General features: G+C 42.3%; 1 protein-coding gene across 41 annotated transcripts in view; it reads left to right on the top strand.

The window, feature by feature from the left end:
- The window catches only part of LOC105020620 (protein tyrosine phosphatase receptor type D), a 464,512-nt gene that overhangs the window by 365,520 nt on the left and 81,523 nt on the right, over window positions 1–17,469 (top strand). For 21 of the 41 annotated variants that reach the window (XM_020043402.3, XM_020043401.3, XM_020043398.3 and 18 more), the window contains exons 11-12: window positions 1,752–1,897; window positions 4,280–4,421. In XM_020043402.3, coding sequence (XP_019898961.1) covers window positions 1,752–1,897; window positions 4,280–4,421 — 288 coding nt within the window. Of the gene's footprint in view, window positions 1–1,751; window positions 1,901–4,279; window positions 4,422–17,469 lie in introns of all 41 variants that reach the window. The other 20 variants (XM_020043399.3, XM_020043397.3, XM_020043395.3 and 17 more) reach the window with 1 other exon arrangement.

Below are 17,469 nucleotides of genomic sequence, written 5' to 3'. Positions count from 1 at the left end.
ACGATGGCAGACGCGCGCACACACGCGCACGCACGCGCACGGATGAGGTGTTTCAGCCTGGTGTTATTGCAGCTGCGTGGCCCCTAATGGCTCACTAAAGTGATTGATAAAAAGCAACAGTTGTTTGGCACCGGGACAGAGGGGGCTTACAATTCACACCACAGTTTGGCCTCACAGGCCGAGCTAGGAAGTCCTCCCACCTGTCCAGACAGCTGATTGGCCAGCCTGAGTCAATGAAGCCCTGACGGTGCATGGACAAAGTGGAGAGAGGAAGAACCGCCGCGCGCGGTGTTCACACGAGCTCTCGTAGAGGGTGGTTTTGATTGGCTCCGCACCGCCCGGGGAGGGTGACAGGAACGCCGGACGGCGTCGCTTTACAGCGAATCCTCAGCGCTGGGTCAGACGCTTGCACGCCCCGGCCGTCGGCTGAGGAGCGCACAAGGAGAACCCTTCTCCCCCCCCCCCACCCCCATACGTCCTCTCTCTCTCCTCCCCCGGGCATTTTTTAAATGCCTGTTCCCCGTTGCCTCGTTCTATTTAATGAGGCGCTCGGTCCAGTATCAGTGGAAAGCAAGCCAGCTGCGGAGACACATGATGAGCATCGATCATACCTCCTGTTTCTACATGACTGTTCGGGAAACGGTGGCCTTCGCTCATTAGGGACCAAACGGGGTTCCAAGGGCCCCAGAGGTGTAGGTCCTGTAAAGAATACATCCGGCGTACAGCGTGTGATCTGAAACGGCCTGACGGATGTGGCTAGGAGCGCCGAGCCACTCCAGTAGGACCAGCTCACTGTAGTTTTTGATGTATTTATGCTATTTTACAACCGGACCAGAAAGAGGTAACCGTGTCATTCTCTAAGGTGGACTGACCTTAAATTCACCCAGCCGGTAGCTTAGCCCAGTTTTCGTCCAGTGGCTGATTTTCTTGCAAATGTCTCGCGGGGTGGTGAAACTGTGCTTTTGCTCTATGCGAAGCCTCGGTTTTAACCGTATCCTCACCCCGTTTTCACTTCCTACCCGCTACGCATTGTGGATGTTGGCTGATGAATAAATTCGGTCACAGTGTTCCCAGATTTCCACAGGCGTGTTGCGTCCGTCCGTGTAAACATTTGCATAGGGAGAGTCGACTTTGACCGGGTGGCCTGGATGGTGAACACAGCCTGCAGTTTACTCAGTGTCTGCCTTTATCTCCGAAGTGGGTCAACCTCCAGCATGATTGCAATATTTTACCTTGACATGGTGTGATAAACAGCTGCAGTTCGACTTGCAAACTCACACTAGGAGTTCTGAAGTCGATCATCTCCCGTTGGTATTAACTATCGGATTTCCCTTTGAAGTTGGCTTATGTCATGACTAAATACATTCAAATCTGTGTTTTCAGCCCATTGGCGCACGCTCACTAAATGGCTTAAATGGCTATGCACCAGTAAACATTGTGCCCCTAATCTTTTACGTTTTAAACTGATGACTTGAATTACAGAGTTTGTTCACTCTGTATTCCTCGTTTTCGTTGACTGCACCCTTACAATCGTGCAGTATCTAAACTCTTGTTTCTATTTACATTAAGAAAGCCGTATTGTCTCGCAATGGCCTGACCTCCAAAGACAGTCTTCTTAGCGATACCAAATCTGCAATTTTGTGACTTTTTTGTGTGGTCATGTTGATAAGGGGGAGAAATTGGTTGCTCTCTGCATTGCTTTAAACCTTAACATCTATTTCTGTCATCTTTCTTCCATTCTCTCTCTCCAGCACCGCCAAAGTTTTTAAGAACCCCCAATGACCAAACGGGCGTGCAAGGAGGCGTGGCGTCCTTCATCTGCCAAGCAACGGGAGACCCGCGCCCTAAGATCGTTTGGAACAAGAAGGGGAAGAAAGTCAGCAACCAGAGATTTGAGGTATTAGGTCTATTGTTCTGATGTAAAATGCTCGACAAAAAACGAGAATGCCCAACAGTGCTTTTGGTCCCACCTTACACATAAATCCATCCTCTCACTCGCCCAAATCGCACGCAAGTCTTTGCCACCATGCAATAGCAGATTCAAATCATCACCCCAGCCTAGCCGTTTATCGTGCATGGTTTTTAATGAGCCCAGTGCTCATCAAACTGGTGACCTGTTTGTGGGGAGTAAAACAAAAACCCAAACATAAAAAAATGGGTGAGAATAACATGACCCATATACCTATGTTAAGGAACTGCTGCATTTGGCTGCCTTGTGCAAAACAAGCGGAAAGTAACTATGTGGTTCAAAGCTCTTTTGCTTCGTGGCATCTTTATCTAAGTGCATGTCCCCCTCCCTGCTTTGTTTGGCTCCAAGCTTTGATTTGTCCGTCTCTTTAATCACCAGGCTCGGCTTCGCCACCATGACAAATAACGTATCATCTCCGAACACTGATAAGATTTCTATTAATTTCTGTCATACCCTTTTGGAGTGTATCATATTGTCACCTACCCCTTCGACGACCCCCCCCCATTCCCCCCTGTCAACACTCAGCGGTACTGACTCATTTGGGCTCAGTGACCCTTCCCGCTTCTTTGGCGTCTCTTGCGCGCTGGGCGGGAATCAAACCTTATCAGAGTTCATCGCATTTGCGCCCACTTCACGAGCCGAATGCTACAGCCATTGGCCCGCTACTGCTCCGCCCCCATCACTGCTACGAGGCCTGCCTGCCTGCCTCCGACGTAGTTCCCTCGCTTGCATCCTCGCCCCGTCATCCCTCCATTTCCATTTCCAGACCCCCCCCCGCGTTTCTCCGTCCCATTTTCGCCCTCTTCGCGTTTAACGCGGGGGGAGCTGCGCACTTCTGCTTGCCTCCGTCCACTCGCTCTTTTAGTCCGAAATGTGCCCTTGTCACTGGACCGTCAAGGTGCTTTGTTTCACTAACACGTGAAATGACATGCTCTGAACTGTCCCCACGAGTGCAGTGGGCAACCTCTCTGCGTGTATGTTGGCGTGTGTGTGCGTGTGTGTGTGTGCGTGCGTGTGTGTGTGCGTGCTCCTTTGTTCGTCTGCGAGAGAGTATGTAGCAGAGGTTTCTTTTTTGTGTTTAAACCCACCTATAATGCTTAAAAATGAGTTATGATACAGGGCTTTCTAAAAACAAATGTGAGTATATAGCATGCAACAACAGCTGTATAAGCTCCAATACCCTGTTTGTGACTGTGTCGTCCGTCAAAAGCAATTGGTCCTGTCTTTCTGTACCTCAATCACGTCATGGTAACAAAAGCTGTTCGTTACTGTTTAGTGAAACACATTTACCTGTTCGTTATTGTTCTGTCCCATTCATAGATTTCAGTGTGACCCATTAAAAATGTGTTAACTTTAAGAGTGGGGCTAACCAAAATATACATCAAATATACAGTAAAACAATAATAAAACTCTAAACGATTCTGGCTGGCTGGCCGGCCGAAAGAACCCTTTCCCATTCTTAAAGTTACTTGGCTACCTTGATTATCTTTGTAGCAATAAATACACAAACCCAATTAATATTTAATACCTGAAGGTGATGTGAGAGAACTGAGACATCTATGAAATGTGCATTGTTTTATCTTTCAGCGCATTACTGCACAGTACTACCACTAGTTCTACAACTACCACGACTACTACTAATAATATAATAATTATTTAAAGAATAGTAAGATGGATATAACGGCTTTCCAAACACAACTTCTCATGTGATAACAGTGGTTAACCAATCATGAGCACAATCGACAGCCCAAGGGCATAACAAGCAGGACAAGACATTGATCATCGACACTAAGCAGTCACAATGATGTCATTATTATCTACAGGATGTTATATTAAACAGACTTGGCATTTCTTTCTTAAAGCTGCACAGCGCTGCAGTGTATTCACCAGGGTTCTATATCAGTGACTTAAAAATCCATTCTCTCCTCATCCCCTACCCTTCACCAGCACTTACTGAAATAACATGACAGGGGAAACAATTATGGAGTCTTATTTCAGGCCGGTTTTCATTTTGGCCAATTATTTCCGATAGGTGCGAAAACAAGGTGAGAAGTTGATGGAATCCTTAGGCAGTTAAAGAAAGGAGACCCATAAACAGTCGAATCAGGAACCGATATCAGGATGTGCTAGGCTTTTTTCGGCGTTCAGTTTCCTGACAGGAGGCACTGTGCGCTAGGCGCCATCATTGTTTGTAAACCCGCCGTGTTCGTTCATTGCTGCAGGAGTAGCTGTAATTGCTACACGCAAGCTCCCATCAATGATTGTGAACAAAAAAACTCCTTTAACATATCTTGTTTCTCGCACCTGCAGGTGATTGAGTTCGATGACGGCTCTGGCTCTGTGTTGAGAATTCAGCCCTTGCGCACGCCCCGAGACGAGGCCATTTACGAGTGTGTCGCCTCCAACACAGTTGGAGAGCTAAGTGCAACAACGAGGCTCACTGTTTTACGTGGTAGGTCCCGCTTTCTATGCCAGTGCTAACTCTTGTTCCTTTGACTCTCAGTTTTCTTCATGCTCCTCAGGTAAGCTGGAATTTTAGATGGGGGATCTAGTTTCGGGTGTCGTTTTGAACGCCTACTACGTTAATATCTACCTGTCCTGTCCTGCCTGAATACAATGGCAACGGGATCTCAATAACCTTATGAAGTAAGGTCTTGTAACTCGACAGATTATTCATTAATATAAAACAAAATGCATATCATTTTTCTTACAAAAAGTTCATGCCAGGAATGATTGTTTTTTCTTGCTGTGTTGGCTATGTTTTTTCTCTGCCGAATGTCCTGTATAAAATGAATGCAATGGAAATGCTGGAAAGCACAATCAGGCAAGTTTACAGTAATCGGCTGATACCAATGATTCTGTTTCTGCCTATATGCATCCCTAGTTTTAGCCACTGATATAGTTTCATTGTAACACAACTAAACCAGATTCTCGTAACTGGTTGGAACTTCGTCTTTATTGCAGTTACTTGAGATAAATCCACTCTCACAGAATTGATTTGCTTTAGTTCATCTCCAGGATTCCCAGCCCACATGGGATTTTAAAACACTGCTTTTGCTATTACAAGAAAGTACCAACACACACAGTAAAACATTTTCATGAAATGCATCGTTGTTTTACAAGCAAACAAACAAATCGGCACAAGTCTGGAGTTCTACAATCTGAACCACGGCCACATTACATATTTAAAAGCAAGTGCTCATCTTGATTACACACAACATCCTATTGAAACGCTAATGCTCACTGGCCCTGGACTCCAAAATACAGTGTTTCCTTGGCACTCTGAATTCTCCATTATCCCCCACAATTACACAACATGGCAAATGAGTTCCTATTGAGTGGAGAGCTCCCCTGCTAAAGAAAAGACCCGGCTCGGCAACTCTCTGAAGCCACATGTCCTCTCTTCCTTATCTCCACTGCCAAACCCAACAAAGGGCCCCTTGCACGGTCCCCTGAGGGCCGATTGAATGAGAAAGGTGGCAGATTATCATAAAACTTGTACCTCTGTTTACACACTCACACACGCACACGCACACGCGTGTGCACACGGAGACCAGCTACGGGAATGAGTGCCTCGGCATCTGCTTCATGGAACCCCTGTCTCTCAGCGCGACGGCCAAAGCATTAGCGTATATTACCATTCCATTTCTCTTTGTCCCTAGCTACCTGCCTCTCCTTGTGTCCCATCACTGGTTTTATGGCCGATGAAGCAGCATCTGCTGCGGCAAAAAGAAAGCTCTTCTGTGTTTCGATAAAGTGATGCTTCCTGTTCGAGCCATATGAGAGTACATCACTCACTCATTCATGAACATACCAGCCACTTTCACATCCACATCCAAAAACCTCTCAAAAGAGTAATCAACCTAAATGCATTTACAAAAAATAAACACTTCTTCACACCTGCTTTTCTAGGAGAGGTTCTTGAGGATCACATCCGACCAAAGTCAAGGGTGAAGCTTTACTTTAGATAGTGGGTTGGCAACAGTTTGGTAGGAATGTGAAGGTAGTGCATTTTTACATGTTCACAGAAAAATGCATAATAACTCAAAATGCCATTGAGTTCCATTTTGGTGCTGTTATTTTGTCATCATCATGTTAAAAGAAATATATGACGGTATTTTGTGTACAGTTAAAAAAAATCATGTGTAAAATTCGAATTCATTTGGGACTTGACACCAGCCAAAAAGTTAAGTCTGAGTTCAACCTGTCAGCGTAGATAGAGGCTGTTGAGATTCTCCCTCAAACCTTGTACTCCTCTTGCCAAGATTCTGCAGCCACACACACAGCCGTAACAGACAAATAGGCACATAAACAAATTACGAGATGAAGACATTACTAATCCAGTGATACATATAAAGTGACTGTTCATTTAGTTTAGCATCTGTTCCCTGTAGCTAGCTCCAGGGGAAGATAATGTCCAATTCCATGAAGGAGGAAAAGTAACTGTTGTAATTGCTATAGCGATGAAGAGTCAGGGTTGCGAGGTGAAGAATCCAGTGGAAGAGATATTAGCATTTGGATGGGCTACAGACTTGATGGGAAATGCCATTAGTAATGAACTTCCCAGGCTTAGAAAGAGAAAGTCATTTGCATGAAAGGCGAACCGCGAGGATAATAATGTTCATACCCAGAATCTACTTGTCCAATGAATGAGGTACCTAATTTACATATTGTACTTTTTCCCCCTTCTATATCTTCCCCCCGCCATTTTGATTAACTGTGAGATTATTTAAGTCATATGTGATACGGGTGTTTGAATTAAGGTTGTCTGATTTATGGTTGAAAGTGGAAAGTGGTAGGAGAGGTTGATGATTGTGTGAGGGTGTGGGAAGCACAAAAATTGAGCAGGAGTCATAGTCTTTTTTATGATTTCCATGTAAAGGATGGGATTTTTTCTTTTTTCGTCAGATGTTTTCTGCTACAACCGGACATTTAGCAAATTCATCCAGGGCACACAGCACATGATAACGCATTCATTTGAATGATCCAGCCATACTGTCAGCCAAGTGTCCATACGCTAAATAGAGATGTAATGACAACCTGATGGTTCTATCTACTAATCTATATTCATTACATTTCAGCAGAGGTAATTGGCCATAGAGTCAATATGGGGACATTTTCCAACAAAATATCCTTCCTCAAGTAAACTTAAATTCCTCAGGCCAGGCAGTGTTGCTCCACTCCTCAGTTTCCATTGTTGGTTATCTCTTGCCCACTGGGAGCCACTTCTTCTTGTTGTTAGCTGATAGGAGGGGAATCCAATGTGGTTGTCCGCTGCAACAGCCCGGTAGGGATGAGTCTTGTGTTTGGTCCAAGATGCCTTTTTGCACACTACAGCTGTACTCTCTTTTATTTGCCTGTTTGCGGTCCGCCAGTTGGCTTGCACAATCTTTGCCGCTCCACTATAACCTCTCCGTTCAATGAGCTGTTATCGCCGACATTTCATTTTTTTATAAGAACCATTCTCGGTAAACCCCGAACAGCCCCAAGAGGTGGGCATTTTAATCTTTGATTGAACTGTAGCTCCATTCCTTAATGCTTGTTGGTCTACTTCATGAAAAAAATAGCATGGAAGTGTCTAATAAACTGTCCACTGAATGTATCTAAATTCACATTTTTATTTCAATGTTTTGATCCATTTTGATGAAAAACTGTTATGATATGAAATGATTTGTCATTTTGTTATTGCATAGACAAAATAATCTAATGGGCAATTAAACAGCATGGTACCGGACATGTTTTTAGAGTTCCCGGAAGTCATAACAGAACATTTTGTAATTTAAATGCCATTAGTAATGAACATTTTCCAACATGGTAGGTTTCACAATGTGTACCAACGTATGACTACTGGGTAAGAAAAATGCTGAATTTCCATTTGCAAGAAGTGGTGCGGAGTGCTTTTGATTTAGAAAATTAGCCATGTGGTGGAGAAGGACAATATTTCCTCTCAGCCATAATAAGCATAGGATACAGCATATAGCTTAGTTTGTTTGCTCAGCGTTCTAAACTTTGCGGTCTAAAAAAAAGTTTACAATGTAAAATGTAAGCTTTCGTAAAGAGACAAGATAGCCATCCTCGTCAATCCATGTTAATCATTCTGAATCTTGATTACAAAGTAATGCGTGCACTGCTCCTACAGTGCCAAAGATACTGCAAGGTTTCTATTACCACTGGCTAACCTAACCAGCTGAGCTAAATGATCAGTTCAGCGATTAACTGATTTCAACACACCTGGTCTTCCAGGTGTGCTGTCGGCATGTAATACCGGCAGCTTTCCAGCCAGAGCCAGGGCTGCCCAGCCTGCTGTACACTGTAGCCTACATACATTGAACAAGTATAGCCTGACAGAAAGACAACTCACTGACTGAACACTCAAATTGCTCGTGAAGTAAACCCCTGCCTCAGCTATCTGGGACGGCCAGAGGAAAGTCAGTGATGCAGGTGGCAGTTGTAAAATTGCTGTTTGTGAGATGGGATTGCTTGCAAAAGGAATCCACAAGGTGTACAGGGCAGCATAGGGAACCAGGATCTAGCATACTATTCTCTTTGGTTCACCGGAAAGTTCTGTAGACGCCAAGACCCAGGCCCCGATACAGACAACTCTGAAAAGTCAGTTGTGCTGCAAAATACTTTTCTCAGTAAATAGCGGCTTTCAAAATCCTGCTGACTTCAATCTACTGTAGGTGAACTCCTTTTGAAGGGAGAGGCATGGAAGAATTGCAAAATGCCTGAGACAGCGTTTTAAGTGTTGCAGAAGTTCTGCAACCCTGTTTGTGATTGGTGCACTACAGTGTAGTTTCTCAAAGCATGGTTGAAAAAAAAGAACACCCCCATCGACACACACTCTTCTTGAAATTGTTGAGCACAGTAATTATTTTTGAAAGCAGAAACATTTTGAATTTCTTTATCATTCCTTTAAAGTGATAGGCTGTGCTTTTCTTTACCATAAAGGCAAAACAATATTTTTTTGAAAAACATTTTAAGATAATATTAATACCTTCCCAATTGGTATTTGGTCTAACTTCACAACTCATCAGACTGAAGCATTTCATCAAGATTGTTTGTTGCATTATTCAAGTCGTCTCCCTCTGTCCAAATGGATAGTTGTTGTAGTATACACATTTTTTCATTGTGTATATGTATTCAATCAGCCACTGGCCTCACAATGATTGTAAAACTGTGGCAAAGCTGCACGTTATAAAATAAATCGGCAGACCGAAAGACCGAAAGCTCTTCCCTCAATTCTAAAATCGCCTCAGTCTCGTTCATCACCAAAAATGGCACAGATAATGACAAGTTATTTATGATTGTAATTAAAAAGATTGAGTCGACTGTCCTCAAAGAAATTGATCTCTCGCCGGAAGATAATTCCCTCCTAAATGTCTCTGCTTAATTAATTGAGGGGGTGAAACCGTATTTGTACAGTACAGAGGGTGATTTAAGACAAAAAAAAAGAGTGCTGCTGTGGTTTAGCTAAATTGTACCCACGGCTGGCTGCTAACAAGATGAATGTGATGCCTTACGGTCCAATAGCGACTGAGAAAACATCTGGTGGAGCCACAAAGGCACTGGGATTGCGCTGTGAAAATGATAGATAACACCTTGGTCAGGATGGTGGAGTATTTTCTACGTAAAAGTAAACACGGACCTTCATAAATGAATCATTATGATTCAGAGAGATTGGACTTGTATTTTTTGCTTTCTTCTCACACGTATCAGCGTTCTATGTAATGACCTCAGATTTTAAAATGGGAAGCGCAATTAGTTGCTTAATGATTTGAAAATCCTAATTTATTGTCTCCCGGCAACAATGGGGAAACTTTCCAGTGACCCCAAAAGGTTGGAGATTACTAAAAGACAGAAAATACATAAACTAGAAGCAAATGTCATGACATTAACATTCCAATCCCCAAGGTATTGTCCCTAGTGAGATATAATGATCTGTTATCATACAGCAGCTTGCGTTCCACTAATGACACTGTCTTACAGGTCCATGTTTGTCTGAAAACAACGCAATCATTTCGATAATCGTCCTTATTTCCGTAGCTCAGTATCATATCACAGACGCGGAGAGGCTTCGCTGTGTACCGTATGTGTGCTGGTAGCGACCCGCGCACACCGGTCGCCCTCGTCGCAATTGACAAGAGGCTCATTGAAACCTGTGGTCGTCATCGTTACCAGGGAACAGTCTGTGTTCTGTGGGGACTTAAAGGTCGTAAAGGGGGTGTTTATTAACCCGAGCCAAGGAGTCAAGGGTTCTAATGCAGGCACTGAGCTGATCCGGCCCGTTCTGGGGCCATTTTCTAGTAGATTAATCGGGGCACTTGAGGGTCACTCCTAATGCGTCTAATGATGCTCTCAAGAAACCTCTTCTGGACACCCTGCAAGGGTAGTGCTGATTAAAGACAACAACAAGTTAAGACGGGAAAGGAAACAAGGTAGGTGGCATACTGTGCAGTATAGCCTTTCTCTCTTTTGGATGCGATGTTAAACAGGTGTTCTGATTCTCTGTGGTCTTACAAGATCCCTTGGGGATGTTCTGGAATAATTTCCAATCTGGCTCTCGTCATGGTTACCTAATCATTACTAGCTTATTATTGGTTAATTCAACCCCTCTCCTCCCACTGTAACAGAGTAATCAATGCAAAATAAATTCTATAAGTTCTGAATGCATGCCATCAATAATGTGCAAGTTGCTTTGCATGAGAGCGTCAGCACTGTTTGGAATGTATTCTGTTTTTGTTTAATGTAAATTTCAGCATGGAAATAGGCATTTCTATAATGCATGCCTCAAATCCATCCATGTCTTTTTGGAGAGACCCTAACTTTTGCTACTTTCGGGAGAACTTCTGTCTGTTTAATTGAAACGTATGATGTAACCCGATTCCATTAGGGTCTGTTGGGACCCAATATGTCTATTCTGCCTTGCTTGGCCAAGTATGAATAATATCCCCTTTCTGTAGCAAGCTTTTAGCCCCAGTCATTTCAATAATTTATCACTGTATTTTTTTTTTCTCTTCATGCCATTTACGGAGCGCTGCCATTCTCAGGTGGACATTAACTTTTATATGGTGTATTGTCTCAGACTACTGTACATGTCTTTTGGAATATCCATCAACCCTACGCCATGTCCAAATAGACAAGCACAGAGCTCGTTTTTGTTACATGTATGTTTCCCTCCATCAAGTGTGCATGTCATTATTTAAACCACTTTCAGTTGTCAAAGATCCTGGCACGTATCTGCTAATTGTCATAGATTTGTCAGTGTTACTGTTCGGGGCAGAAGAGGGAGGGGAAGGATATGGACAATGTGTGTTTATGTTTATCAAGTGTTGTAAGAATTGTACACTTCATTAAGAGAGCAATAAGGCTTGAGGGGTGTTGTATATGGCTAATTGCTAAGTGCTGTTCTTAGGCATGACACATTGAGGAGTGCCTGGACACAATGCTTAGCTACGGTGTATTGGCTATATATCCCAAACCCCTGAGACAGGTTATGGCTCGTATAAACTAGTTACCAACTCAATTAGAGCAGTAAGAATTTGGTGATGTCATACCTGGAGTATACGGCCCCATATACCATATATACCATATATAGCCATTCAGCTTTCAGGATGCAAACCACACGCTTTATATACAGCTTATAGAGTATGCTGTAAGTGAATTTTGACAGGTTCGATGTACAATAACAGACTTATTAAAACATACAAATAATTAAGTTCATGAAAGGCCACATGGCATGAAGTGAAATATCCTGAAAGAGCAACATCATGAACTCAGGAAAGTATCTTGAGAAAATAAATATCAATTATCCGTTTATGTATTCCTGGCTGGGTCTTATTTATTTATTTTTTTTACAAATATATAATGTACTCAAAGGAGGAAGTTGATGGACTGTTAAAACCAGAGATCCCGCGTGTACGCCTCCCGGGATGATGAAGACAGAAATGTAGACTCGCATCCTCTGCTTTGTGTTTGCCAAATGGCTTGAAGCATTTCTGGAGTAGCTTTTCGTATTATTACTAATCATAACAGAAAAAAGTGCTGATGGCAGATAAGATGACAAAGAAGTTTGTTTTCTGCTCTAAACAAATGAAGCTCCGTTTTTCTTAGGTACATGGAGTCATCGCTCAGGGTAACAGACAGATAATGGAATATGCTAAGTGAAATCCTAAACAGAAAGAATGGGACAGATACAGAAGTCAGAGACACTGAGAGAGAGAGAGAGAGAGAGAGAGAGAGAGAGAGAGAAAGAGAGGGGAAACATACTGTATCTCACAAGTACACCCCTCACATTTTTGTAAATATTTGATTATGTCTTTTCATGTGACAACACTGAAGAAATGACACTTTGCTACAATGTAAAGTAGTGAGTGTACAGCTTGTATAACAGTGTAAATTTGCTGTCCCCTCAAAATAATGTCTAAACCGCTGGCAACAAAAGTGAATACACCCTTAAGTGAAAATGTCCAAATTGGGCCCAAAGTGTCAATATTTTGTGTGGCCACCATTATTTTCCAGCACTGCCTTAACCTTATTGGGCATGGAGTTCACCAGAGCTTCACAGGTTACCACTGGAGTCCTCTTCCACTCCACCTTGACGACATCACAGAGCTGGTGGATGTTAGAGACATTGTGCTCCTCCACCTTCCGTTTGAGAATGCCCCACAGATGCTCAATAGGGTTTAGGTCTGGAGACATGCTTGGCCAGTCCATTTACCCTCAGCTTCTTCAGCAAGGCAGTGGTCTTCTCCAAAATACAGTTCTGGACATTTTCAGTTAGGGGTGTACTGATTTTTGTTGCCAGCGGTTTAGACATTAATGGCTGTGTGTTGAGTTATTTTGAGGGGACAGCAAATTTACACTGTTATACAAGCTGTACACTCATTACTTTACATGGTAGAAAATTGTCATTTCTTCAGTGTTGTCACATGTAAAGATATAATCAAATATTTACAAAAATGTGAGGGGTGTACTCACTTTTGTGAAATACTGTATATGGGGTGAATGGGGGGATAGACAGACAGTAGCCTTGATGAAAAGAAAGTGGTGGACATAAAGGGATAAAAATACACTTCTGTAAAGACTGAAGCAGTCACTGGAAGAAACTCTGAAAGACAAGACAAGGGAGAATGGGTTAAAGGAGGCAACTTCCTCTTCTCAATCTTTTTTTAGTTTTATCTCCCTCCCTTCAGTCTTCCTCTAGGTAGCTTTGCGCCTGCCTGTCTGCTTGTCCAGGCCAGCGCAGAGAAGGCCCCAGTGTCCATCCCGCTTCGTCTGTCCTTTTTATCTTCCTCGTTATCCGTCCACTGCAGCACAACAACCCCGCCCCCATCCCGAGGCATCTGACACTCTCTCGCTCTCTCTCACGTCTACCCTCCCCGGCCCCACTCTCCCTTATGTGCAAATGGAGGGATATCATGGCTAATCTGTCATGGTTGTGAATGTCACAGCTTGGAGAATGCACGCGGTGTCTGCAGTGCAATGGCACTGTGCATCTCCGTTGCACTCAGGTCAGCCAATGCGATGTGCTTGTCTGCTAGTCACCGATGGCTGTGACACGTTGGTGACTCGGGCTGCAGGCTAAGGGGAACTGTGGGTGGGGTGTAAAGGGGGCGGTCCTAACCTTCCCCTGTCTGTCAGGCACCAATGGAAAGTGTCTCGGATTGGGCGAGAGAGGTGTTCCATTCTGTAGTGTGTGATTTCTGTGAGAAGCCATTTGTCCTCCTAATGAACCTCTCTCATAAAAAGGCGGAGTCATTTATCATGGTATCTACAAGACTTTGAAACCGTTATGTGTACATTCATGTGGTGGGGGATTAAATAATCTACATTTTACTGTTATAATCTGGTTTTAAACTCTTCCTTATACACTACTCCTGGACTTTTAAATGCCACATTATCTGTGTCGTCCTCAATGAAAAATGTGTCAGAGTTTTCATCTGGGAGGATGTTTTGCGAAATAAAAAATAAACCAGCCAATGATTAATTGATTGACTCAGCAATTGTGTCCCCAAAATTGTATGCATTAGTCAAGGGTGGTTTAATAGCAAATAAGAAGCATTCAGTTAATTGTATAACCTTAAAGGGGATTTCTATAGGAAACAGTCATTAGAGAGAGCAAGTGGGATGCTATTATTCACTGAGACAGAATGGCTTAGACCTCAGGCCAGTTTATCACAAGTTATCTACCCAGATTCTGCTTCTTGGATGGGATTACATGTATAGAATAAATAAATAAAATGACTATTGATATTTAAATGGCGACTCGTTTTCTATTCATTCTGTTTCTATGCATTTCATACCTAATCTAGGTGAATAAAAAAATGCCCTTAAGGTTAAAGAGGTTTTTCCTCCCAGACACTCTAAACAATTTTCCATGAACATGCATAGAGGACTGAGCTGGGAAAAAAAGTGTCACCATTTAAAGCTTTAAAGATGTTACTACAGTCAACTGGTAGGGACGATTTTGTCGTGATAACAATTCCAGCCAGTGCATCAGGAGGGATCAGCCAATTAGTTCTACTAAATTGTATTATTTTAAAATGAAGAGGTGGTCTAAGTGTCATAGCCCATGCTGAAATGGGTGCATCTATTCATCTCTTTGCTCTTTTTCTCACTCAGTCCCTTTCTAATTTCCACAATATTCCCCTCACCCTGCCACCATTACGGAAATTCCCATGCACATTTGTAATAGGATACCTACCTTCTTGTCAAGGCTGATTCATTACAATTGTTAATGAACAGACCGCATACAATTTCACAACTCAAATCCTATTTGACCTCTCAGGTGATTGAGCTGGGAAACACATTTTAACTGTTATATAAAGTGTCGCATTCACACAGTAACTATACCATAAATGAGAATTATTAATTTGAATAACTGTACGTGGCTGTAGTAAAGTCACAAGGATTAGGGCATGGAATGCTTTGAAGAGCACATAACTTTACATCCTAGTGTTGCCTCTCTGGACTCTGCTGACGTGACTCTGATTCTAGGCAAGACATTTTGGTCGAACTGCACTAGCATTAGACCCATGGACACGTACCTTTCCCAGGATCACAGGCAGTCTAGATGGCAACTTTGATGGATACCAAAATAGAGACGACGCAGACAGGGGTGTTACCAAGGACCAGGCTGAAAGAATGATGCTGTCAGCCACTGATTAAAAACAATGTGGTAGTAAAAAGTAGTTTGTCCAAGCAAAAGGAAGTTGGATAAAGTATGTGAAAAAAAACAACAAAAAAACAGGATAGGACAGAGCAAATGGCTACTTTGGGAACTGATGGGCTGCACTTTCAGTGCAATATCAAGTGGGGTTGGCTAAAACAGAAATTACATTTTGTAGTCATTGTTGAAAGCTAGCTTTTATTATAGCATATTATTATTATAAGTCACATTCTGTACCGTATAGTATATTTAGCTAGCTAGTTACAGTCAGTATATCCCTAATGTTTTAATGTCGGCATTGAATACATTATAATGTTCAGTCAGACATTAATCAATCAATCAATCAAATGTATTTATAAAGCCCTTTTACTACCAGCAGTTATCACAAAGTGCTTTTATAAAACACCCACCCTGAAACCCCAAGGAGCAAACAACAACAGTGTTTAATTTCAGTGGCTAGGAAAAACTCCTTAAGAAGGACACAATTTAGGAACAAACCTAGAGAGGAACCAGGCTCAGATGGGTGACCAGTCCACTTCTGTCTGTGCCGGGTGAACATAAAACATCAGTCTTCTAAGGAGTTTATCTATTTTCATTCCAGAAAAGGTTTATGCATTGAAGACATAAGCAAAGCATCCAGACCTCAAAAGAGCTGGTTGTAACATGACAGCAGGATATCGAGAAGCCTATGTCTGATAAACTAACCAATGTTATATACAACAGGAAGGTGAGATATCATATTTAATTGACAAGACTATGGCCACATGGATAGGATACAAAGTCCAGAGTTACTGTTACCACATATTATTTGTAAATAGAAATACTAGGACTTTGAGTCGTAGAGGATCATGTTTGACAATCAATTGCTGTGTACATTAGCTGAACAAAAAGTTCCAACTGCAGTAGAAGCATGTCCAAACACACTGAGTGGATTATATATGTTTTTATCCAACTCCTGCTGGCAAGTTGCAGCAAAAGGCTTGAAGAACGTAGCTACAGTTTACACAGTCTGTTTACACAGCCGAAGTACCTAGGTCAAGGGTTTTTATGACTTGAACTATAGGCCTGTATTTGCTTTCTAGATCCTCAAGGGATTAGGGAGGGCTGTCATGCGTTTGCACCATTAAAATTGAACTTGAAAGAAAAAGCTGTAAGGAAAGGAAAAAAATTGAGTAAGTATACATTTCTTCGTGTTTCACATGAAAAAACAAGTGATTCCGGGGTGTTGAAAATAGCTTGAGTAAAAGCACAAAACATATGTATAAAAATTACTTAGACTTTAATTACTCTCCACAAAAAAACTGAGTAGAAATCTGAGAGAGAATAGATTGAATTGGTTACCAAAAGAAATATGCAAACTCCCTCCAAGTCCCATTAATTACTTTCAGGAATCCTATGTCAAATATTCTTTTTTATTTGCCATCGTTTTCAGACAAAGTGCTCAGCCATCGTGTGGTGAATGGTTTTTGAACTGCAAAGCATTACAGTGTGTTGAATTTGCCACTTTAATTGAAAAGCGGTAAAGTTTACTTTGGTGTTCGTTTTTTCAATGGTTTCGCTATCCATTAATCATAAATTGCTTAATGCAAATATATACATTCTCTTTATTCCCAACATGTATTCAACATGTGTAAAGCACAATATATTATGAATTCAAATTTACCCCAATCCAATAGTAACATTCTAGACAATATTGTGCTTCCAAATGTACGGCAATAGTGTGGGGAAGGCCCTTTCCTGTTCCGCATTAAAAATGCTCGCATGGACACAGTGTAGTCCATGCAGAAATAGTTTGTCGAGACTGGTATGGAAGGACTTGATTGGACTGCAAAGAGCTCTGACCTCAACCTCGTCAAATACCTTTGGGTCGAATTGGAACGCAGACTCTGAGCCAATTTCAGTGTCCAACTTCACTAATGCCCTTGTGGCTGGTTGGATGCGAAACCCTGCAGCAATGTTCCAACATCTACAGTACAGGAAAATGCCGAAAATGTGAGGTTGTTATAGCAGCGAAGGAGAGGGGGAGGGACCAACACCATACCAGCCCCATAGCTTTGGAAGTAGATGTTCAAAGAGCAAGGTGTCCACAAGAGTTCAAGGTGTCCACATACTCTTGGTTGTGTAGTGTATGCTGCCCCCTTTTTGTTCCTTTGTTGCCACTAGATAGTATAGTAGAAGGAACTTAAATATATATTCCTAAAAGGTTGTTGTTTCAACAGTGCCTATCCTTAGGGCAACTTTTGACAACGAAATTTGAATGGTTTTGTGTTCGTTCTTAGTTTTAAAATCCCCCAAATCCCAGCTGTCTTTTAATGCAGTCCCGTCAGCG

Source organism: Esox lucius, chromosome 24, assembly GCF_011004845.1.
Source record: "Esox lucius isolate fEsoLuc1 chromosome 24, fEsoLuc1.pri, whole genome shotgun sequence".
NCBI classification, from domain to species: domain Eukaryota; kingdom Metazoa; phylum Chordata; class Actinopteri; order Esociformes; family Esocidae; genus Esox; species Esox lucius.
Note: the sequence above shows the minus strand (reverse complement) of the source record. Positions and strands in the feature narration are given on the sequence as shown.